This window comes from Osmerus mordax, chromosome 27, assembly GCF_038355195.1.
Source record: "Osmerus mordax isolate fOsmMor3 chromosome 27, fOsmMor3.pri, whole genome shotgun sequence".
NCBI classification, from domain to species: Eukaryota; Metazoa; Chordata; class Actinopteri; order Osmeriformes; family Osmeridae; genus Osmerus; species Osmerus mordax.
Window position 1 is genome coordinate 7,934,155 of NC_090076.1, and position 24,022 is coordinate 7,958,176.

At 51.0% G+C, this 24,022-nt stretch overlaps 1 protein-coding gene across 1 annotated transcript; it reads left to right on the forward strand.

The window, feature by feature from the left end:
* The first annotated feature begins 1,935 nt into the window (after positions 1-1,935).
* plpp2b (phospholipid phosphatase 2b) lies at positions 1,936-20,177 on the forward strand. Its single transcript, XM_067230556.1, has 6 exons — positions 1,936-2,340; positions 16,110-16,261; positions 16,786-17,048; positions 17,375-17,432; positions 18,672-18,848; positions 19,881-20,177. The coding sequence occupies exons 1-6, from the start codon at positions 2,280-2,282 to the stop codon at positions 20,028-20,030; spliced, it is 861 nt and encodes a 286-aa protein (XP_067086657.1). The 5' UTR covers positions 1,936-2,279; the 3' UTR covers positions 20,031-20,177.
* The last annotated feature ends 3,845 nt before the right edge of the window (positions 20,178-24,022 follow it).

The window sequence follows — 24,022 nt, forward strand, 5'->3', positions numbered from 1 at the left end:
CCCGTCACAATGAGCCGGACCTCTAGGGCGACCGATGTGGAAAAAGACAGATTGTGTTGTAGTCGCTGATGACTCACTCTCCTGCACTCTCACAGTCTAAACACAATCTGACCTTCAAACCTTTTCCAAGACAGTGGACTACAGACACAAGAAGACGATGATTACAACATTATCTTGGAACTGTCCTGCTGCACATGAAACATTGCCCGGTCTTATCAGCATTCTGCTTGTTGACCTGCATATTTTTCTGATGACAAGGCTGGCTGGCTTCTGGTCGTGTGGAAGGCTGATTCAAGTATCTGTTCTCTGGGGATAAACTCTGGCCTCTAGTCTCTGACCCAGACCACTGTTGTCTGTCAGCCTGAAGCATCCAGTCTCAACACACCTTGCCCAGGGAATCAGTTTTAGAAAACATTCTAGAAAACAATAGATATGCTGGCATCTGCCAAATGAGATATGTATTCAGTGAATCAGGTGGCTGAGCGGTGAGGGAATCGGGCTGGTAATCCGAAGGTTGCCAGTTCGATTCCTGGTCATGCCAACTGACGTTGTGTCCTTGGGCACCCTACTTGCCTCGGGGGGAATGTCCCTGTACTTACTGTAAGTCGCTCTGGATAAGAGCGTCTGCTAAATGACTACATGTAAATGTATTCATAGATATAGATAGATCAATAGATATGTATTCATTTGGCAGAAAAAAACACAAAGCAATGTTAGGGAAGATTTCAACCTGACTTATTGATCTGTGGTCAACTCCTTACAACTGAGTTATACCTATCCCCCTACAGGTATCTAAAGTTACAAATAAACTCCTTACCTCTGAGATATACCTATCCCTTAAGACTAAGCAGGGCAGGGCATGCTGGCTGCTGTAATTCTGTGCCACTCTATATTGAGTTCCACTCAAGCAGAAGATTCCCTAGAACACTGACATACTTTGAATATAATTTGCTTGCAGATAAGTGATCTCTCAAACCTCCCAGAATTTAAAAGAAAAGAAATTTGCTTCCCATAAACCCCACTAGAGGGCAGGGATCAATTGGGATAAAGTACACTTCAGAGCCAAACAATGGGATCAATGGAAGTCAAAAGCTTCTTGAGGATAATGTTTATTACGTCAATAAACCAGTTGCAGATATGTCTAAGCAAATACGTGCTATCTCTCTCCATATTCTGGCTTAAGGGGAGAGGCGCATTGTTAGTTTTTCATGTTTAACTGAGTTGCAGTAGCATTAACACTTTCTGAAGATTTTCTGCGGGTGGTAAATCATAAGTGTGTCGATGGAGGGTTTTGTGGTGCAGCGGTAGAATGTCCCTCAGTCCTGTCGTGATGAGGGCACACGGTCTCCAAGCACTTAGGAACCCTGCTGGTGTTAAGCCACGCTAGTTCTACAGTCCCAGCAGGTCTTGTAAAAACCTCTATTTTGCTTTTGTCCGAGTGGAAGTTTTGTCTTTTCTCACTCCGTTTTAAAGACTGTGCCGTGAGCCGCGTGCCCAGTGTGGGTCCGGGCCCCTTCGTGGGGCCTTTGATTAATGTCCAAAACTAATGCTTCGTTTACAGCCATTTTCATTTTACTGCCTGGCGTCAAGCAACCGAACCTGGTTATGGCTGAGTCAGCATCCCAGGGGAAATTGATTCACTCCGTATTGGGTTGCCCAGGCAGGAGAGGAGAGCGTGTCGTTAAACAACCAAACTGAAGTTATATGAAGGGTCAAGCACTTTTCATTTGTGACGATGCGTGAACTTAAACGTTAAAAGTGAATTTGTGTTGATTAGGACGCGCAACTGAAGTAGTGTTAGTGAACTGTCCGGATTACGTTGACGTTCTCGTGGATTTCCATAGGCTCAAGCGGGAACAGAACCATTTCGACGTCAGGCTGAGGCTGGGGTTGTGAGGAAGTGGAGAGGAGGGATCTGTGCGTGTTGCGTGGAGAAAGGTTTATATTGGATTCTCTGTTGCCTCAAGCACTGTGAAATCGAGGATTCTTCTCAGTCCTTTCGTTGAGCGCAAAGTCTGCTATGTGCGCACAGCGTTGCAAGACAATACTGTTGCAGCCTAATCTCTTTTTATTTGTTGTTAAGCAACATTTTCGTTGGACTGTAAACACATATCTTGTCTGTCGTGGACAGGTAGGGGAATTGTAGACAGAAGAACTCGCCATACAGGTTGTCCTTTTACAACTCTGTACCGTCAATGGACTTCGCGTCAACAATCGTTCACTTACATAAGTTTTAAAACATTGTCGACTGAGCTACATCGTCTATCAACGGACAGGGTATGACGGACTTCAGGAAAAATAAGATATACGTCCTGGTAGACGTGCTGTGCGTGGTAGTGGGTGAGTACAGTACCTTACAGTAACAGTTTAAGGTAGGCTACAGAACAAGCTACTCAGGTAGGCAGGCTACCACCAACGTAAATATGTGCCCTTTAAGAAAATATAAAAGAACAGTGAAGAAAATGTCACATATAGATGTACTATTTTGCCTTTTAGTGAAGGCATTTAAGTAAATGTATTTGCTACATGATTGGCACAGAAAACACACTAACCACCTACATATCATCTGCCTTTCAAGTAATTGTCTCCATTTTCCTTTAATCTGGTGCAATTTACAAAGAAGCAAAAACTAAATTATGGAATAACCCCTACAGATTGTTGCCTACACTTTTACACTTAGTGTTTTCATATTCCAGACTACAAAAGAGTAAAGTTTTGTCCACAATCACTAGGCCTATTTAGGGTGTTTCACATAAAGTAGAGATAGTCTTTAAAAAAAGAAGTATATTTTTAAGTATACAAATAAATTTCAGCTGGTATGATGGGGTTTTGAGTTGCACCATGGGAAAAGAAGAAAATCTAATTCTCGCACCCATCACGGCTGCTATACTGCTGGTACACTGAGTTTGCAGGATTTAACTGAGTTTCCGGAAACTGTACGTTTGTTTATGGAAATGTGATATACATGTGCGTGCACTTTATTCCCTTACGCCTCAATATGTGGTCTGCCCAGAACCATGCCCCATTTCCACATTCAATACATTTTCTGGAATATTGCTTACATATGTTACTTCAATTAGGAATTATTTCAATGTGGCTCCTGTGGAGTAATTGAGACTGACCTCAGGTGACTAAAACACACAGGCTAAATGCAGGTAGAATGTAAAAACATCTACTGTAAAGACACAAAACAACTTTTAATATTGTTTTAATATTTGATTCACATTTCATTCTCTTTCAGTTTTAAAATAAATGTTTCCTTCAGTGGCCGTGTTTCTCAGACAAGACTCAACCATACGCCAACTAACAAAACAACCTCCAGAACATGATAAACCAGCCTCGTTTACATGTAATCCCTGTCTGACATAACCTACCACTCTCCCTGTGCAGTGAATTTACATTTACATTTACATTTAGTCATTTAGCAGACGCTCTTATCCAGAGCGACTTACAGTAAGTACAGGGACATTCCCCCGAGGCAAGTAGGGTGAAGTGCCTTGCCCAAGGACACAACGTCAGTTGGCACGGCTGGGAATCGAACTGGCAACCTTCAGATTACTAGCCCGACTCCCTAACCGCTCAGCCACCTGACACCCTAGGAGTAGGTAGAGGCATCCGGTTCTAACCACATCTGCAGTTGGCAGACAGGTTTTGCATATCGCTGTGGCCCTTGGCGGCATGTTTCTGTGTTGCCGGTTGTGTTGCCGTGGGAGATGACGAGGATGCTCTGTGACATCATCGGCAGCAGCGCGTTCCAAGGCTGTTCAGTGGGAACAAACGTCAAATCTAAGGGGGGCTTCTATTTGATATCATCTCCATTTTAATTATTATTAATTATTAACTTGTATTGTTTGTTGGGATTTCCTCCACAGCAGGCCTGCCATGTTTACATTTAGTCATTTAGCAGACGCTCTTATCCAGAGCGACTTACAGTCAGTACAGGGACATTCTCCCCGAGGCAAGTAGGGTGAAGTGCCTTGCCCAAGGACACAATGTTATTTTGCACGGCCGGGAATCGAACCAACAACCTTCTGATTAATAGCCCGACTCCCGAACCGCTCAGCCATCTGACCCCCTGCTTGGATGGTAGGGTCCGATGGGAGGGATTCTCTAGTGGTGAGAACATGGGGGCTAGCGAGCTCTGGTTCTCCCGGCCCTTTTCTTCTGTAAGCCTCTGTGTTTCATTGTCACAAGTCTGGGATTAAGCCGTTGGGTCAAATTTAGACCACCGCTGCACCCCTCCCCGCCCCGCCCAGAACAAGGGACAACCAAACCCGAGCCTTTGTTCTCAGAAAGAAAGTCATAATGTGGCCCGCCAACCTCAGTAGAACGTGCCACCGGTGAATGTACTCTGACATCTGTTTCGATATCACAATAGCTTTTCTTTAATAAACGGAAGGGCTGAAACAGAGAGAATTTCCAATTGAAATGCTTGTGCCAACTGACTTGTTACGAGAGATCTCGTGTGCTATCGATATTATCACAGCAATGTTGCAATGTAGTTGCTAACAGCTTGCCTTGCCCAGTTTCGGTCAAACTATCAACTGGTGTGTGTGCTAGGAAGGAGTGATGGTGATTAAGTCGCCATGACAGGTAGATATGCTGGACGTTGCCAGGCTTCCTCACAGCAGACATTCTCCCAGGCAGGGAGGGGTTCTCTAAGGAGGAGGATGAGGAGGATGTGTAATGAAGAGGGTTGGTGTGAGTTGAATTTGACAGTGTTCAGTCTTGTAACCTCATCCATCCTGTGGGATCCCCCGCCCCCCCTCGCCCCCCCCACGGGCCCTCGTCCCTCCCAGGCCTCCCTTCATTCCATTTCTTTGTGTTTTTCCTTCTGATTTGCCTTTTTTGTAATCTCACCCACTACTTCCTCGTTCTGTTCCCCTCCCCGCCTTCCTCCCCTCCCCTTCTGCCTCCCTCCTCCCCTCCTCCCCTCCTCCCAGGAGGCTGGGAGGAGGGGAGGAGGGGAGGAGGGGAGGCATCTCTTTCCTCTCCTTTCTCCCTGCCCCCTCTCCCCTTCTCTCCTCTCCTCTCCCCTCCCCTTCCTCCCTTTCCTGTGTCTGTGTAAACCTACACTCGGCACAAACAGACTGTGGGCGTTGGCTCCGAGCTCAGAGGAAGGGCAGGAGAGACTCGCTCCCTGCCTCTAGATTCCTCCGTGGAGGTAGCAGGCCCTCTGCTTCAGCTGGAGGAAATGTATTAGGAAATATCAACCTTATGACTTATGAGTCAAATATCTTCTGAGGTTGCCACACAGCGAAGTGGAATTTTCATATACACGCACACAGTCAAATTTTTTTTTTTTTCCTATTAAGCTATAACTAGTCTGCCCCGTGATAACATGCACGTTGGAGAAGTTATTAGAGAGTATCTGATTCACCCACCTCACTGATGTTTCTGCCCCCCTGAGGGCTGTTGTGGTGCACTGGAACTAACATACATGTCATGTGACTCCTCACTGTATCATGTTATTATTGTTCTTTATCTTTATCTGTCTTTATCCAACTTCAACATCATTGTAAAATGGAATATCCCTATTTCCAGGAAGTGACTTATCAGTTAAGGGCTTTTAGTGCGGTTTTAGATTGTGGCTGTGTATGCTTTGGACCACATCCCCACACGCTCCCCGCCCCCCTCCCCCCCCGCGAGGCGGTCGGGGGTGGCTTTTAGATGGAGCCACGTGTGGTTCTGCATGGAGCCTAAGTTCCCAGGCGGTGGCTTTGTGAAGAGCCACCGTGGTGAGCTCTCAAGGCCAGGGCGGGAGACACATCCAGGGGACGGTTCCTCAGGGGAGAGCCGCTCTGTTGTGGAAAGACGAGGAGGACGAGATGATCACGTACCGTCACGGCGGCACCGCCAAGAGGCTGTATAGCAGCCGTGGAGGGTAACCCGGTGTCGAGTCGTTCCGCTAGCTCCATAATACACTTTTACCTGAAGCTTCACTTTCCTTGTGGACGAGCTACTCTATCCACTTTACATATGGGGAGTCAGGTGGCTGAGTGGTGAGGGAATCGGGCTAGTAATCCGAAGGTTGCCAGTTCGATTCCCGGTCATGCCAACTGACGTTGTGTCCTTGGGCAAGGCACTTCACCCTACTTGCCTCGGGGGAATGTCCCTGTACTCACTGTAAGTCGCTCTGGATAAGAGCGTCTGCTAAAATGACAAAAAAAAAACGCTCAGCCACCTGACTCCCTCCCTCAAGTGTCCCAAGACACTTGATGTCTTTGGAACACAAGTCATGCCCCTTTATCAAGACCATGCATGGCTTCATCTGAGCAATGCTACTACAATGTACCCCCCCCCCCCCTGCTGTAATGCCGTAATCTTGCGGGATCGACACAGAGGCACAGGGTTTTTAGTCATAAAATCGAGTCAATCAGAAACTACAAGTCCCAGGGAACTGCCTATTGACCAGCTGCTCAGTTGCATCTGCGGTTGTAGTTGTTGAGCGACTTCCAGGTTGAGCTACTTCTCTGCTCTGCTTGCTGCTCGGAATGCGCAAATGATGAAGGGAGCGAAACAGAGGGATTAAGATGAAGGGCTGGCGAAGCCGGCTGGCTTTAGTGTGACTGTGGACGTTTGGGCGTTTTCTTGTGTGTGAATTGGAATGCCAGACTGGAAGGCAGAGGTTGTCCGCTCAGCACATACCTTCCACGTTAGTCAGCTCAGGCAGGGAGAGGAGAGACAGGAGCAGGAGAGAATACCTACTGGAGGGCCCTGCAGCTGCTACCACAATGCCTACCTGGAGAGAGAGGAGAGAGAAAGAGAGAGAGGGAGAGAACAGGGAGATTGTGAGAGCGAGAGAGGGAGAGGAGAGAGAGAGGGTTAGGAGAGAGGGAGAGAAGAGGGAGATTGAGAGGGTTAGGAGAGAGAGGGAGAGAAGAGGGAGATTGAGAGATAGAAGGGGAGAGGAGAGAGGGTTCGGAGAGAGAGAGGGATTGAAGAGGGAGATTGAGAGAGAGAGGGGGAGAGGAGAGAGAGGGAGACGGCAGACAGTGAATGAGGGAGAGGAAGACAGGAGGGGGGGGAAAGAGAGGGAGAGGGGAGAGAGAGAATGAAAGAGGGAGACAGGAGAGAGAGAGAGTGAACGAGAGAGACGGGGGAGAGAGAGAGTGCAAGAGGGAGAGGAGAGATCAAATGAGACACGGGAAACATAAGTCGTAAAGGACGAGAGGGAGAGATTGTGAGGCCAGGATGGCCCTGAGAACAGAGAGAAGAGGAACATTCTGTCCTGTGAGAAAAGGAAGTGTCCCTGAACTTCGACCCCAGCCCCGACCCCGAGGGGAGGCTGGAGGGAGGCCCGGACAGGAAGTGACAAGGGGAGGCTCTGCGCCCGGAGTGAGACTGTGAGACTGTGGTCCACATCATCACGTGTAATTGCACATCTCCCAGCTAAATAAAGCAAGCCTCCGTTCAGACACTATATTTACCCCCGAGAGAATGTGTGGGAGGATGCCACAATTGATGGAATGGAGGAGAACGAGAGGATTGAATGAAAGAGAGTGAGGGGGGGGGGTTAAATGACTGAATTGAAGTTGGTGAGCTCAACACTGACCTGAAACCCCAGCAGCGGCGATGGAAGGACATCCGTAGCGCTTGAACATGTAATCCTGAGTTTGGGAGAGACCAGGTAGCTTCAGTTGGAAAAGGGAGGATCTTGAACATAGGAAGTAGAATTCTGTGCTGTGGTGTCTGGGAAGGTGATGGGTAGCTTAGGTCTGAGGTAACACACCACCAGGCCTTCTCCAGGATTTGAGATAGACGCTCCTGAAGCCTAACAGCCTTCTCCCGTCCATCTCTCTGAGAAGAACCAGGGGCCAGGCAGGCCCAGGGGCCAAGCAAGCCTGGAGGCCAGACAGACATGCATGGCAGGGGGGGGGGGGGCAGAACCTCAACAGAAGCCTGGTCTGGAAGGTCTCTAAGCTCCATGGATGTGTCATGGGGTATTATGGCGTGTTCTCCTTTTGCTTCCTTCCGCTCTCTCTCTCCCGACACAGGCTCTGGTGTTGCTGGGTGGATGTCAGTCTGGGTGTCTATTTCTGCCTGTGAAGGCCTGTGTTTGTCTCCGTCTGTGTGCGTGTTTTCAAGACGGCGGGTCGGGATTGGTTGAAGGGGTGGTTATGGCACACGCTGCGCACACACACACACACTCTCTGTCTCTCTCTGTCTCTCTCTCTCTCTCTCTCTCTGTCTCTCTCTCTGTCTCTCTCTCTGTCCCTCTCTCTGTCTCTCTCTCTGTCTCTCTCTCTGTCTCTCTCTCTCTCTGTGTGTCTTTCTCTCTCTTACACACGCCTTCTCAGAAGTTGTCGCTCAACCCAAGACAGCGATCCAGATGTTTTGGCAGCTTCTTCTGAAAACCAATATTTTAATAAAAACATGGAGATTTACGGCCGACATGTTGGGGAGAAGTGTCTCTTGAATAAATGCTGTGTTGTGAATACAGACATTTAAAGGCACACAGATTTACAAGCCAGGAGAGGGTTATTTCAGGCCAGGTGTCCCGGTTGGGCTCTGCTCAACCAGCCGGCTGTGTGCCCAAGCACAGCACACTGTCGGATTTGAACTTGAAATGCACAAGAGCAACTTATGTTCGTCTTGGGTACAGTAGATCATCATAATAACAGATTTTGACACATTATATTAAGCTGATTCAGGGATCACGTTGAAAGAAGGTGTTAAAAGTATGATTAACAGTTTAAAAAAAAAACACAAAAAGCGGTGTACAAAGAGTGCTTATACACCGTTTCTACTATGCAGACTTAAGTATAAACTACCAGCTTCAAGTAATTTTCACCACGTTGTGTTAGGGAAATAAACATTTCCAAAAAAGACCGTCCAGACCAGGTTTCGGTACAAAAGTGCCTGCTGCTGTTTATGTGTGTGTCAAAGTTTGTTATAAGCACGGAACCAACCGGAAACACGGTCTAGTACGACCCAGAGGGCTGAAATCTGTCACTTTTTCATCACCGTATTTAATCCCTTACATGCTGTGAGTATTCCCACCCCCTGGTAGCATGATCGTGAAGGAGAAGCAGGCAGGGGCAGTTGACCCTCTGGTGCTGGACGAGGAGGTGGTGGAGGAGGTAGAGTAGGTAGTGGAGCCGGTAGAGTAGGTGTAGCAGGGAGAGGAGGTGGTGGAGGAGGTAGAGTAGGTAGTGGAGCCGGTAGAGTAGGTGTAGCAGGGAGAGGAGGTGGTGGAGGAGGTAGAGTAGGTAGTGGAGCCGGTAGAGTAGGTGTAGCAGGGAGAGGAGGTGGTGGAGGAGGTAGAGTAGGTAGTGGAGCCGGTAGAGTAGGTGTAGCAGGGAGAGGAGGTGGTGGAGGAGGTAGAGTAGGTAGTGGAGCCGGTAGAGTAGGTGTAGCAGGGAGAGGAGGTGGTGGAGGAGGTAGAGTAGGTAGTGGAGCCGGTAGAGTAGGTGTAGCAGGGAGAGGAGGTGGTGGAGGAGGTAGAGTAGGTAGTGGAGCCGGTAGAGTAGGTGTAGCAGGGAGAGGAGGTGGTGGAGGAGGTAGAGTAGGTAGTGGAGCCGGTAGAGTAGGTGTAGCAGGGAGAGGAGGTGGTGGAGGAGGTAGAGTAGGTAGTGGAGCCGGTAGAGTAGGTGTAGCAGGGAGAGGAGGTGGTGGAGGAGGTAGAGTAGGTAGTGGAGCCGGTAGAGTAGGTGTAGCAGGGAGAGGAGGTGGTGGAGGAGGTAGAGTAGGTAGTGGAGCCGGTAGAGTAGGTGTAGCAGGGAGAGGAGGTGGTGGAGGAGGTAGAGTAGGTAGTGGAGCCGGTAGAGTAGGTGTAGCAGGGAGAGGAGGTGGTGGAGGAGGTAGAGTAGGTAGTGGAGCCGGTAGAGTAGGTGTAGCAGGGAGAGGAGGTGGTGGAGGAGGTAGAGTAGGTAGTGGAGCCGGTAGAGTAGGTGTAGCAGGGAGAGGAGGTGGTGGAGGAGGTAGAGTAGGTAGTGGAGCCGGTAGAGTAGGTGTAGCAGGGAGAGGAGGTGGTGGAGGAGGTAGAGTAGGTAGTGGAGCCGGTAGAGTAGGTGTAGCAGGGAGAGGAGGTGGTGGAGGAGGTAGAGTAGGTAGTGGAGCCGGTAGAGTAGGTGTAGCAGGGAGAGGAGGTGGTGGAGGAGGTAGAGTAGGTAGTGGAGCCGGTAGAGTAGGTGTAGCAGGGAGAGGAGGTGGTGGAGGAGGTAGAGTAGGTAGTGGAGCCGGTAGAGTAGGTGTAGCAGGGAGAGGAGGTGGTGGAGGAGGTAGAGTAGGTAGTGGAGCCGGTAGAGTAGGTGTAGCAGGGAGAGGAGGTGGTGGAGGAGGTAGAGTAGGTAGTGGAGCCGGTAGAGTAGGTGTAGCAGGGAGAGGAGGTGGTGGAGGAGGTAGAGTAGGTAGTGGAGCCGGTAGAGTAGGTGTAGCAGGGAGAGGAGGTGGTGGAGGAGGTAGAGTAGGTAGTGGAGCCGGTAGAGTAGGTGTAGCAGGGAGAGGAGGTGGTGGAGGAGGTAGAGTAGGTAGTGGAGCCGGTAGAGTAGGTGTAGCAGGGAGAGGAGGTGGTGGAGGAGGTAGAGTAGGTAGTGGAGCCGGTAGAGTAGGTGTAGCAGGGAGAGGAGGTGGTGGAGGAGGTAGAGTAGGTAGTGGAGCCGGTAGAGTAGGTGTAGCAGGGAGAGGAGGTGGTGGAGGAGGTAGAGTAGGTAGTGGAGCCGGTAGAGTAGGTGTAGCAGGGAGAGGAGGTGGTGGAGGAGGTAGAGTAGGTAGTGGAGCCGGTAGAGTAGGTGTAGCAGGGAGAGGAGGTGGTGGAGGAGGTAGAGTAGGTAGTGGAGCCGGTAGAGTAGGTGTAGCAGGGAGAGGAGGTGGTGGAGGAGGTAGAGTAGGTAGTGGAGCCGGTAGAGTAGGTGTAGCAGGGAGAGGAGGTGGTGGAGGAGGTAGAGTAGGTAGTGGAGCCGGTAGAGTAGGTGTAGCAGGGAGAGGAGGTGGTGGAGGAGGTAGAGTAGGTAGTGGAGCCGGTAGAGTAGGTGTAGCAGGGAGAGGAGGTGGTGGAGGAGGTAGAGTAGGTAGTGGAGCCGGTAGAGTAGGTGTAGCAGGGAGAGGAGGTGGTGGAGGAGGTAGAGTAGGTAGTGGAGCCGGTAGAGTAGGTGTAGCAGGGAGAGGAGGTGGTGGAGGAGGTAGAGTAGGTAGTGGAGCCGGTAGAGTAGGTGTAGCAGGGAGAGGAGGTGGTGGAGGAGGTAGAGTAGGTAGTGGAGCCGGTAGAGTAGGTGTAGCAGGGAGAGGAGGTGGTGGAGGAGGTAGAGTAGGTAGTGGAGCCGGTAGAGTAGGTGTAGCAGGGAGAGGAGGTGGTGGAGGAGGTAGAGTAGGTAGTGGAGCCGGTAGAGTAGGTGTAGCAGGGAGAGGAGGTGGTGGAGGAGGTAGAGTAGGTAGTGGAGCCGGTAGAGTAGGTGTAGCAGGGAGAGGAGGTGGTGGAGGAGGTAGAGTAGGTAGTGGAGCCGGTAGAGTAGGTGTAGCAGGGAGAGGAGGTGGTGGAGGAGGTAGAGTAGGTAGTGGAGCCGGTAGAGTAGGTGTAGCAGGGAGAGGAGGTGGTGGAGGAGGTAGAGTAGGTAGTGGAGCCGGTAGAGTAGGTGTAGCAGGGAGAGGAGGTGGTGGAGGAGGTAGAGTAGGTAGTGGAGCCGGTAGAGTAGGTGTAGCAGGGAGAGGAGGTGGTGGAGGAGGTAGAGTAGGTAGTGGAGCCGGTAGAGTAGGTGTAGCAGGGAGAGGAGGTGGTGGAGGAGGTAGAGTAGGTAGTGGAGCCGGTAGAGTAGGTGTAGCAGGGAGAGGAGGTGGTGGAGGAGGTAGAGTAGGTAGTGGAGCCGGTAGAGTAGGTGTAGCAGGGAGAGGAGGTGGTGGAGGAGGTAGAGTAGGTAGTGGAGCCGGTAGAGTAGGTGTAGCAGGGAGAGGAGGTGGTGGAGGAGGTAGAGTAGGTAGTGGAGCCGGTAGAGTAGGTGTAGCAGGGAGAGGAGGTGGTGGAGGAGGTAGAGTAGGTAGTGGAGCCGGTAGAGTAGGTGTAGCAGGGAGAGGAGGTGGTGGAGGAGGTAGAGTAGGTAGTGGAGCCGGTAGAGTAGGTGTAGCAGGGAGAGGAGGTGGTGGAGGAGGTAGAGTAGGTAGTGGAGCCGGTAGAGTAGGTGTAGCAGGGAGAGGAGGTGGTGGAGGAGGTAGAGTAGGTAGTGGAGCCGGTAGAGTAGGTGTAGCAGGGAGAGGAGGTGGTGGAGGAGGTAGAGTAGGTAGTGGAGCCGGTAGAGTAGGTGTAGCAGGGAGAGGAGGTGGTGGAGGAGGTAGAGTAGGTAGTGGAGCCGGTAGAGTAGGTGTAGCAGGGAGAGGAGGTGGTGGAGGAGGTAGAGTAGGTAGTGGAGCCGGTAGAGTAGGTGTAGCAGGGAGAGGAGGTGGTGGAGGAGGTAGAGTAGGTAGTGGAGCCGGTAGAGTAGGTGTAGCAGGGAGAGGAGGTGGTGGAGGAGGTAGAGTAGGTAGTGGAGCCGGTAGAGTAGGTGTAGCAGGGAGAGGAGGTGGTGGAGGAGGTAGAGTAGGTAGTGGAGCCGGTAGAGTAGGTGTAGCAGGGAGAGGAGGTGGTGGAGGAGGTAGAGTAGGTAGTGGAGCCGGTAGAGTAGGTGTAGCAGGGAGAGGAGGTGGTGGAGGAGGTAGAGTAGGTAGTGGAGCCGGTAGAGTAGGTGTAGCAGGGAGAGGAGGTGGTGGAGGAGGTAGAGTAGGTAGTGGAGCCGGTAGAGTAGGTGTAGCAGGGAGAGGAGGTGGTGGAGGAGGTAGAGTAGGTAGTGGAGCCGGTAGAGTAGGTGTAGCAGGGAGAGGAGGTGGTGGAGGAGGTAGAGTAGGTAGTGGAGCCGGTAGAGTAGGTGTAGCAGGGAGAGGAGGTGGTGGAAGAGGTAGAGTAGGTAGTGGAGCCGGTAGAGTAGGTGTAGCAGGGAGAGGAGGTGGTGGAGGAGGTAGAGTAGGTAGTGGAGCCGGTAGAGTAGGTGTAGCAGGGAGAGGAGGTGGTGGAGGAGGTAGAGTAGGTAGTGGAGCCGGTAGAGTAGGTGTAGCAGGGAGAGGAGGTGGTGGAGGAGGTAGAGTAGGTAGTGGAGCCGGTAGAGTAGGTGTAGCAGGGAGAGGAGGTGGTGGAAGAGGTAGAGTAGGTAGTGGAGCCGGTAGAGTAGGTGTAGCAGGGAGAGGAGGTGGTGGAGGAGGTAGAGTAGGTAGTGGAGCCGGTAGAGTAGGTGTAGCAGGGAGAGGAGGTGGTGGAGGAGGTAGAGTAGGTAGTGGAGCCGGTAGAGTAGGTGTAGCAGGGAGAGGAGGTGGTGGAGGAGGTAGAGTAGGTAGTGGAGCCGGTAGAGTAGGTGTAGCAGGGAGAGGAGGTGGTGGAGGACGAGGGTACAGGGGGGGAGGGGCCCGGGGGGAGGGGCCCGGGGGGAGGCTGCTGCAGGTGTCAAGCCGTGGCTGAGTCTGTGTCCCTGACAGACGAGCCCCTGTGTCAACACTGTCTCCCTGCCTTTCTCTGTGTGCGATGAGGGGAAGGGAGGCTTTCAGTCAGACCAGGTGGAGCACAGCTGCTGCTGCTAGCAGACATTGTGGTGAGGGGAGGGGAGGGAGGGAGGGAGGGAGAGGAAAGAGGGAGGTGGTGAGGGAGGGAGGGAGGGAGGTGAGGGAGGGAGAGGAAAGAGGGAGGTGGTGAGGGAGGGATGGAGGGAGGTGAGGGAGGGAGAGGAAAGAGGGAGGTGGTGAGGGAGGGAGGGAGGGAGGTGAGGGAGGGAGAGGAAAGAGGGAGGTGGTGAGGGAGGGATGGAGGGAGGTGAGGGAGGGAGAGGAAAGAGGGAGGTGGTGAGGGAGGGAAGACACAGGTGACCTGTTGAAGTGTGAAGTCGTCACTCAGTGACGCAGGCTTGTAAAATGACACCTAATGGTTTCTCATTTCCCCAGTGTGTTTGGTTGCGTGCTTGTGTTTTAAATTGGCTTTTAAATCCTGTCCAACTCGAACACAACTACACGAGAGGTCTTTCTACGAATCTTGGAAGTCTCTAAAAGTGGGGGAGTCAGTAGGGAGTCAGGTGGAGTCAGGTGGCTGAGCGGTTAGGGAATCGGGCTAGTAATCTGAAGGTTGCCAAGATTCCCAGCCGTGCCAAATGACGTCGTCTCCTTGGGCAAGGCACTTCACCGTACTTGCCTCGGGGGGAATGTCCCTGTACTTACTGTAAGTCGCTCTGGATAAGAGTGTCTGCTAAATGACTAAATGTAAAAGCTAGTTGTTATCTTGGGTGTATCAGTTTCCACGCTCAGTTTTTCCAGAGTTTCGTGTTATTCACAGTAGCAGCCAGGCTGGGCTTAGAGACAGCACTCTGTGCCTGTATATCCTGTTGTTCCCCTCGACACAAAGCTTCTATTTAGTGCTGGCCTTGGTGTCTTCTCAGCCAATGGTAGCCTTTGTTCCTGAGGTGTCTTTACGGGGAGTGTGTGTGTGTGTGTGTGTGTGTGTGTGTGCGTGTGTGCGTGTGTGCGTGTGTGCGTGTGTGCGTGCGTGCGTGCGTGCGTGCGTGTGTGAAAGAGATGGAGATGGAAAACAACAGTATCTTTCTTCATCTCATGTACACCAGGCTACAAAGTACCATGTAGACAAAGCTGGCTGGAGCTTGACACTGTACATGACTTGACTAGGGCACGATAGCACTGTTATTTCTGGTTATATTGGTGTGGTGAATGATGTCAGTGTATTAGTCCTACCCTTCTACAGATGTATCTGCTCCACCTTTGTCGTTAGTTTGCTCTTTTCATATTTTCTATGATGTATTATTACTTTTCAATTATTTCTCTGTGAGTCATTGCTTGATCAGCACTACTGTTTGTCTGTCTGGAAACAAACCTGGAATTATGTCATTAACAGAAATTTTTTATAATGGGAGGGAGTCTTTTAATAGAAATACACACTTTGAAACAGCATTTTTTACAAGTGTATGTAATATTTTTTCACAACTGTTTTTCTTTCATTTAGTATGCGGCAGCAAGGCATTTCCATCCACCCCAAGGCACACACACACACACACACACACCCTGCAGCCCACTGTGTTCCACTCCTGGTTCTACACAGAAGTGCTTGAGGTTTGACCAAACCACCCCACACTTTAGCAGTTGTGCAAATGAGCTGTTTTAGTCGCACTGTCTGTGAGCGGTGCTGTCTGTGAGCAGCACTGTCTGTGAGCAGTACTGTCTGTGAGCAGTACTGTCTGTGAGCAGTACTGTCTGTGAGCAGTACTGTCTGTGAGCAGTACTGTCTGTGAGCAGGACTGTCTGTGAGCAGTACTGTCTGTGAGCAGGACTGTCTGTGAGCAGCACTGTCTGTGAGCAGGACTGTCTGTGAGCAGGGCTGTCGTGAGCAGGACTGTCTGTGAGCAACGCTGTCTGTGAGCAGGGCTGTCTGTGAGCAGGGCTGTCTGTGAGCGGCGCTGTCTGTGAGCAGTACTGTCTGTGAGCAGGACTGTCTGTGAGCAGGACTATCTGTGTTGAACAGCTTCTGGTCTTCATCTGCTGCAGTGCTGAACAGGAAGAGGACTGGACTGCAACAAACACTTAACGACCTGCCTGTGGCTGCGCATCACACAGTGTGTGTGTGCGCGTGTGTACTTGAATGTGCGCGTGTCTACGTGTATGTGCTGCGTGTGTGCGTCTGTGTGTATACACGTGCAGATTTGAGCGAGTTGACTGTAGCAAGATGGCCGCCACGTGCGGACGTTCTAGACTCCGCCGTAAGACATCTAGTGTTTATATATATCTATGTGCACATGAACCTGGGGAAGACATACATCCAGACGTGTTAGCGCTCTCAGCCACATCCCTCTTGTTAAAGACGTATAGTTGGGAGAAGGTTCTGGGTGTGCGTGACGCACCCACACGTGTGTTTTAAGAAATCCACAGCCGTGCAAACGCCTCGTCTCATTTAGTAATTTTTTTTTTTTGTCTTTTTTTTTTTTGTCTCAGATATGCATTGCATCTGTGTGAGCTCTGTCTTGTTAAAGGTTTCTCAGGTCATGTCAGGACTGTGTTTCTACGACTACACGCATCACATTAATGAACCGCAGGCCTCCAGACAGTTAGATGTGATGTGATGTTCTGTCTTCTGATTGGTTGTTGTTTCGTCCAATTAGCGGCCCTGCCCTTCGTGGTCATGAACCTGGTGTTCCGGCCGTACCAGCGCGGCGTGTACTGTGACGACGAGACCATCCAGTACCCGCTCAAGCCCGACACCATCACCCACGGCACCCTGGCTGTCGTCACCATCTCCTGCACCGTTGTCATCGTAAGCCCCGTCAATCTCCGCCCCCCCCCTCGCCGACGCCCGGCCTCGGCCTGCGCTTCGTCCTCCGATCGCTGAGGAAATACATTTGCACTCTGTCTCGCTCTCTCTCTCTCACACACTCTCTCTCTGTCTCACTCTGTCTCTCTCACACACTCTCTCTCTCACTCTGTCTCTCTCTCTCACTCTCTCTCTTTCTCTCTCTCACTATCTCACACAAACTGTCTCTCTCTGTCTCACTCTCTCTCTGTCTCACTCTCTATCTGTCTCTCTCTCTGTCTCTCTCTCACACTCTCTCTCTGTCTCACTCTCTGTCTCTCTCTCTGTCTCACTATCTCACACAAACGTTCTCTCTCTCACTCTGTTTCACTCTCTCACACAAACGTTCTCTCTTTCTCTCTCTCTTTCTCTCTCTCTCTCTGTGTCTCACACAAACGTTCTCTCTCTCTCTCTCTCTCTCTCTTTAATCCCATGTCTCCCTCTCTCACCCCCTTCCTCTTCCCCCTCCCCCCTTGTCTCTCCCTCAGATCTCCTGTGGGGAGGCCTACCTGGTGTACAGCAAGAGGATCTACTCCAACTCAGACTTCAACCAGTACGTGTCGGCGCTCTACAAGGTGCTCGGCACCTTCCTGTTCGGGGCCGCCGTCAGCCAATCGCTGACCGACCTGGCCAAGTTCACCATCGGGCGTCCAAGGCCCAACTTCATGGCCGTTTGCGCCCCCAAGGCGTGCAAGGGCTACGTGCTGGGGATCAACTGCACTGGCCCCTCCCATGCAGTCACAGAATCCAGGTGCCGCGCTGCAAACATGCCCAGTCAAAGTCAAGAAATATTACTGACAAACTTGCTCATGCTTAAAGCAAGTCACGCTGGCTGCCAGTGAACATTTCACCTGATAATATCTCTTAAAAATAATGTGTTCACTTACATGAAGTCACTAGGTGAGCCATTTATACCAGACACATATCCAACTCGATTTATATGTCAAACAAGATGATCACACGTACTGTAGTTAGATGTTGAGTTTTTGCAGTGGGACACAGGCTGACAAAACCAATCCTTTGGCCATAGGCTTGTTGCAGGTTTCAACCTCCAATCGTGTCCATTTTGTTTTACAGGCTATCCTTCTACTCGGGCCATTCGTCCTTTGGGATGTACTGCATGCTGTTCCTGGCGGTGAGTCTGTAGGAGGCGGGACGAAGAAGACACGAGTCCTTCAGTGTTTTGATCCCAACTAATTGTCTGGCTGGGAGGAAAAACAAACAGGCTTGGTAGGGTCGGACTCATGGACATATAAGGGCAAGGGTGACGTCGTGGAGACCAGGGGAGTGACTTGGTGTTGGACGGAGCTGATGTTTCCCAGGGTTCTCTGGGATTATCTAGTTCAGGGCCTGGGCCTTGTCAGTCTGTGTGTTTATGAACGGGCTTGGCCATGGACGCCTTGGCTTTTCACGGCCAATCAAAACACTTAGTCACCGGTTAGTCGGTTGTGTTTGCGATCGGAATCATGGCCCTGGACTCCATCTTTTGCCCTTCTTTCTGCGGGCAGAGTTAGCCTTGTGGCCACTGCACAGACTGCGTGTGTGGTAGAGAGACCTTGCAAGGATGCCAGTTTCTACTCCCTCTCCCTCTAATAGGACCCCATTAGCTAACTGTGTATGTGTGTGTGTGCGTCAGTTTCATATTTTCTGGTAGCAACTGTGCCTCTGTGAATAGGTTTTTCAGTCCATACTGAGCATAAATTAGACTCACATTCAACACCTTTTTAAGCGTTTTCGCGATTCTCCCTCGCTCTGCCTCACTCTTGGATTTGAAACAGAACCTTCAATTTCTGTTATCACACTGCGGAGCTGGTGTACTGCAGGGCTGGTGTACTGCAGGGCTGGTGTACTGCGGAACTGGTGTACTGCAGGGCTGGTGTACTGCAGGGCTGGTGTTTGCAGACAGATGTTAGATATCAAACTCTTGTTGAGGAGTTGACAAGTTTTGTTTTGGTTGACCCATTTTACTGTAATCGTAATGCTCCACTGTTTGTATGTAAACTGACCAGACAATAGAGACTATCGTTGCACCATCTCGGAGCAACGTAACCTTATTTGGTCACATGGCCAAAACCACTAATGGCGTCGACCAGCAGTAATGGAAAATGATCTATTGAAAGCAATACTTATAGGTCGACTGTCTGTCTACTTCCTCCACATGTCTCTCTCTCTCTCTCTCTCTCTCTCTCTCTCTCTCTCTCTCTCTCTCTGTCTCTCTATCTCTCTCTGTGTCTCTCTGTCTGTCACTCTATCTCTCTTTCTGTGTCTCTCTCTCTTTCTGTGTCTCTCTATCTCTCTCTGTCTTTCTCTCTCTGTCTCTCTCTCTGTCTCTCCCTGTGTGTCTCTATCTCTCTCTATCTGTCTTTCTCTGCAGCTCTACGTCCAGGCGAGGTTGGCGGCTAAGTGGGCCCGACTCCTCCGGCCCACCATCCAGTTCTTCCTGGTGGCGTTCGCGGTGTATGTGGGCTACACCCGCGTGTCGGATTACAAGCACCACTGGAGCGACGTGCTGGTGGGGCTCCTGCAGGGAGCCCTGGTCGCCGTCCTGAATGTGAGTCTCCCAGCTGGCCTGGAACCGTGGGGGGCGGGGCTTCCTGTGTTGATTTGAGCCCCAATGCAGCTTCACCTGGCGGTGGAGGCCTGGAGATGGACGCGGGGCTCGAGTCGTGCCTGGGAAAGGGTCTCTACAGTACCTGACTCAGGTGGCTGAGCGGTTAGAGAATCAGGCTAGTAATCAGAAGGTCGCTGGTTCAATTCCCAGCCGTGCCAACTGACGTTGTGTCCTTGGGCAAGGCACTTCACCCTACTTGCCTCGGGGGAATGTCCCTGCACTTACTGTAAGTCGCTCTGGATAAGAGCGTCTGCTAAATGACTGAATGTAAAATGTAATGTAAATGTCTCTCAGAGGGCTGGGTGTAATTGGAGACCCTCCAGGGCCCACCGTGTTTTATGGGCTTGTCCGGCCCGCCTGGAGGAAGCAGCTTTCTGTGTGTTCCTCTCAGATGTGTGTCTGGCAGCTGTGAGGGAGCTCCGCGCCGAGGTCCTGCAGTCACACTTTCCAGCCCTGGCCCTGAGAGCCTTCCCTGGGGGGGAATGACCTGCCCTTAGACCGCAACTACTCCCTCACGCCTCCTTCCGTCTCTCTCCCTCCCCCCCCCCCCCTCCACTCTCTATACTTTAACCCTCTCTTTCTCCTCTACCCCCTCTCTCTCGTTCCTCCGCTCCCTCTCTCTCTCACGTCTCCCCTCTCTCTCTCTCTCTCTCTCTCTCTCTCTCTGTCGTGTCTCCCCTCCTCTCTCTCTCTCTCCCCCTCTCTCTCTCTCTCTCCCTCTCTTTCTCCCGTCTCCCCTCTCTCTCTCCCCTCTCCTCTCCCCTCCCCCCTTCTCCTCCTCTCCTCCCCTCTCCTCTCCCCCCTCTCCACTCCCCTCCCCCCCTCCCCTCTCCTCCCCCCTCTCCTCTGCCCCTCTCCTCTACACTCCCCTCCCCCCTCTCCTCCCCTCTGCCCCCCCTCTCCTCTGCTCCTCCCCCCTCTCCTCTCCTCCCCCCTCTCCTCTCCTCCCCCCCTCTCCTCTCCTCCCTGCAGGTGCGCTTCGTGTCAGACTTCTTCAAGCAGCGTCCCCAGCGCTGCTCCGCCCCGCAGGCGGCCGAGAACGAGGAGTCGGAGCGCAAAGCCAGCCTGCAGATTGTCGACGCCGAACACAACAACCATTACGGCTACCCGGGTCCTGTATGAGCAGGGCCCTGGAGCCCCCCACAGCCCACAACCACTCTCACTACATATCCCACAAACCACTGGACCGACTGAGGGCGCTTCCTGTAGTCTCCCGGCCTCCGGCAGGATGCAGGGTGCAACCGGCCCTAACTCGAAAACACGACTGCCTCTCCCTCCCCCTCCCCCGTGAGGCAGACTGCCTCTCCCCCTCCCCCTCCCCCGTGAGGCAGACTGCCCCCCCCCCTTCCCCCGTGAGGCAGACTGCCTCCCCCCCCTCCCCCGTGAGGCAGACTGCCCCCCCCCCCCCTCCCCCGTGAGGCAGACTGCCTCCCCCCCCTCCCCCGTGAGGCAGACTGCCTCCCCCCCCCTCCCCCGTGAGGCAGACTGCCTCCCCCCCATCCCCCGTGAGGCAGACTGCCTCCCCCCCCTCCCCCGTGAGGCAGACTGCCCCCCCCCCCCCATCCCCCGTGAGGCAGACTGCCTCCCCCCCCCCCCATGAGGCAGAGGCACCTTTACCGGGACACGCTTGTTGACGTCTATTCCTTTAGCGTTTTTTTTTTTTTTACTTCTGTGTTTTTTTATTAAATTTTATATATGTTTATTTCAAAATAACCAAATATTCGGAACATTCAGAGATTGCAGCAAATGGAAGGGCAGATACGCAGGCATTAAGACCATAGTCAAAGGGGGAATGTCTACATTAGTCTCATTTTAGTGCACCTTAGTGAGTTTGAGATTGGTGTGAATATTTTAGCTGAGTGAAATGAACTGTAGTGGGTTGGTGATGTGGATTGTGTGAGTTTGGTTGGATGTTTAAGAATGGTATACCACTAGATCACAATCACTGCATTGTTTTTAGCGATAAAAAAACCCGTCAAATTCGGTCTCTATATTTTCCCCAGTCAGAAACCCACATATTTAGTTTCTCCTTTGAACATAGATGAAGGTCGTAATTTGTTGAAAAGCCATTTTGAAAATGGTTTTGAAATGGTAATTTATTTGTCTTGTTTCTTGTGTATTCAGTTTGAATGTGTCTAATACGCGGGCGCTGTTCATGTGTTGTGCCTTCACAATCCTGACTGCCAGCCACTATGAGCCTGACTGTACCTGACAAAATCATGTTTCATGTTGAAGGAAAACTTTTATACACATGTATGTTTTATTATCTCAGAATTAAGCGCTGTTTTCCATGTGTGCACACCAGAGCCCATATTAAATCAGTTTTTTCTCAAACCGGTGCCTTCACAACGCCACAAATAGATCCTATTCATGTTCAAACACAGACCAGATGAGTTGGAATGAGATTTTGAAAGGAGGTCGGAATGATTAAGCTCTCCGTCGCGAGCCTTTTCGCGGCTCGCGTCGTAATACTGTTCAATCTCCACTTCAAAGCTTCCATTTCCCTTCTCCGTTCCTGTCCAGACTTAAGGAGCTCGTTTGTGAATCGGGCTCCTGTCCTGTACGCCCCTTTCGGCTCACCGGGCCCCGCGTGGCACTAGGACGGGAGGCCCAGCTGCCTGGCTCCAGACCCAGGATGGGCCCTGGGTCTTGGCTGGTACTGACTGAAGCTGTGCCCCAGAACCACGGAGCGACAGGGGCCTAAAGAGCCCCCTAACCCAACACCACCACCACACAGTCCCTCAAGACACACGTTAAAGCACTTTTATTTCTGCTTTGAATTCCAGAGAATTGGAACCAGCTGGAGCAACTGTTGTGTAAGTCTCACCTCAGTTTTACCAAACAACCCCACCCGTACCAAATATCCTATTAGTCCACATTTGGCAGAGAGCAAAAACACAGGTGCGGAACTGTTATGATGTCTGAGTTCCCTCCGGCTTGGTCAGGAAAAGCATTTCAGTCGGACACTGTGACGTGAGGCTGAGTGTGTACAGCAGAGCGAACTTTCTCACCTTATGTTTCTGGTTTTAATGAGATCTGTAAACTCTTCGGTGATCTTTCCTGAGCTAATGTACGTGACAGAATTTCAAATAAAGACAATATAAAAGTATCTTTTATGACGGGACGTGTGTTTCTTATGGAGAACGTAACTTCTCAGAGTTAAGTACTGTAGGCTGGGGGGGGGGGGGGGGGGGGAGTGTGCAGTGTCGAGTAACTTTTGAAGGGAATCTCTTTCACAATAAGTGATACAAGATGCCCCTCTAGTCATGGCTTGTGACATGTTCCAGTTCAGCTGGCAGGGCTGTTTTCCTCACCACTGTGTAAAGACATCTCCGCCTGGGCGTGAACGTTTTACAACCTGGGTATTGAAATCCGATCAGAGGAATGTGGGTAACTTTCAGTTTATTTTACATGTGGCCCACATTTAGGGTGTGTTTGTCGGATCAGTGGTGAATTGACATGATTCGTACTGAAACTGTTTTCAGTTAAATCACTTCAGTGGAGACATTTTGGCTCACTGTCTTAGACACACTAAGTATTTGGACATACTAAAACTTTACACAGTAATGCGGTAGGATGGTTATTGGGACACAACTGAATTCTTTACTAACTGGGTCCAGGTTCCTCTTCCTGTGTACGTTCTGGAGGACATCCTATCCGTAAATGACTCTTGTTTAACTTCTCGATCTATTTGGCAGTTGGCACTTGTCTTTCCATTGTGTGCTGTCCATCCTGTGTACAAACCCCTGTCATCAGAGGACTGCCAGTTAAAATGCCAGTTTTTAAGACTGTATATCAGCCTAATTTAAAATATCTCTGACTTATGATGTTGGGGTTGCAGCCACTCAACAGTTGCATGTTAGGAATATAGTTGACAGAGCCAGATTTATGATTTAGAGGCTTGTAACATAGAGCCATCTTGGGAACAGGGTGATTCACTACCCCTCTGTCCTGCTTTACAACCCCCCAGAATGATCCCTGGCACTCAACGAGACTAATTAAAACCAAGTGGGAGGGACGGAGAAAGGTTGGAAAAGACTCGCTGTTCTCTCGCTGAGAGCCATCATATAATTGGAGCTCTCAAGAAACACTCATACTGTATTTATATCAAAATAAACATTAGACCCCGTCCCCGAGGGTTATTTATTTAGACGCATTGGCAGCTGTATTGAAAGCCACAACCGAACCGTTATTGGTCGTTTGGAAGTTCTGTGAATGTGATTTGTTTTTGTCCTAGTTGTGAAAATTCTGGTATCGGACCACAAACAGTAGGCTACATTGTGCTATAGCCTCGGTGAATGCACCATCACTAGTCATGTTAATGAGAGAGATGGTTACTGTGGTAACAGGCTTGTCTCCAAGAATTTAACAGATTTGAAATATACACTGTGTTTACATACACACACACACGCACATTTACATTTAGTCATTTAGCAGACAATCTTATCCAGAACGAATTACAGTAAGTACAGAGACATTTCCCCGAGGCAAGTAGGGTGAAGTTAATTGCCCAAGGACACAACGTCATTTTGCACAGCCAGAATCGAACCGGCAACCTTCTGATTAATAGCCCGATTCCCTAACCGCTCAGCCATCTGACCCCCCCTATGCACACACTATATCTAGTGTATAGGCCTACTGTAGGAGTAGCCTTCGAAAACCACTCAAGATTTTATTGTTTTCTTACAAGACTGATGGCAAAGCCTCAACATCCCTGAATGGTCTGCTGCTTAGAGAGTTTGGTGAATGACTCTGGGCCTGGTGAAATGTGGGCGCTGAAACGATCTCTTTCCCAAACCACCGCTTGAGAACAGATCTGAGCATGCTCCGTTTGTTCAGACCTGCAGCGCTGTCCGCGGAAGCTCACGCTCGCAGCCTGACGGTGTGGTCTCCAGCAGGAATGCTTGGACAAACAGTAGCGAAAGTCAGATTGCTGCATTCCTATAAGTTGTTAGGTTGCGGCTGCCACTGGGCTCGAGCCCTGTTTACGTCTTTATGGGGTTGCTGAAAAAAGAATCTAGTGCTTCACACTTCAACATAACAAGCGGAGTTTGCTACTGCCACTCGTCTGTGAAGGGTGTGCATTCTCCAATATTTGGTGCCACATACCGATA

What these genes read in the sequence shown, in the direction of transcription:
- plpp2b (XM_067230556.1), top strand. Translation starts at nt 2,280, where the DNA reads ATGACGGACTTCAGGAAAAATAAGATATACGTCCTGGTAGACGTGCTG. An exon ending in ACTGCATGCTGTTCCTGGCG is followed by an intron (nt 17,433 to 18,671) that starts GTGAGTCTGTAG and finishes CTTTCTCTGCAG; the next exon opens with CTCTACGTCCAGGCGAGGTT. An exon ending in CCCTGGTCGCCGTCCTGAAT is followed by an intron (nt 18,849 to 19,880) that starts GTGAGTCTCCCA and finishes TCCTCCCTGCAG; the next exon opens with GTGCGCTTCGTGTCAGACTT.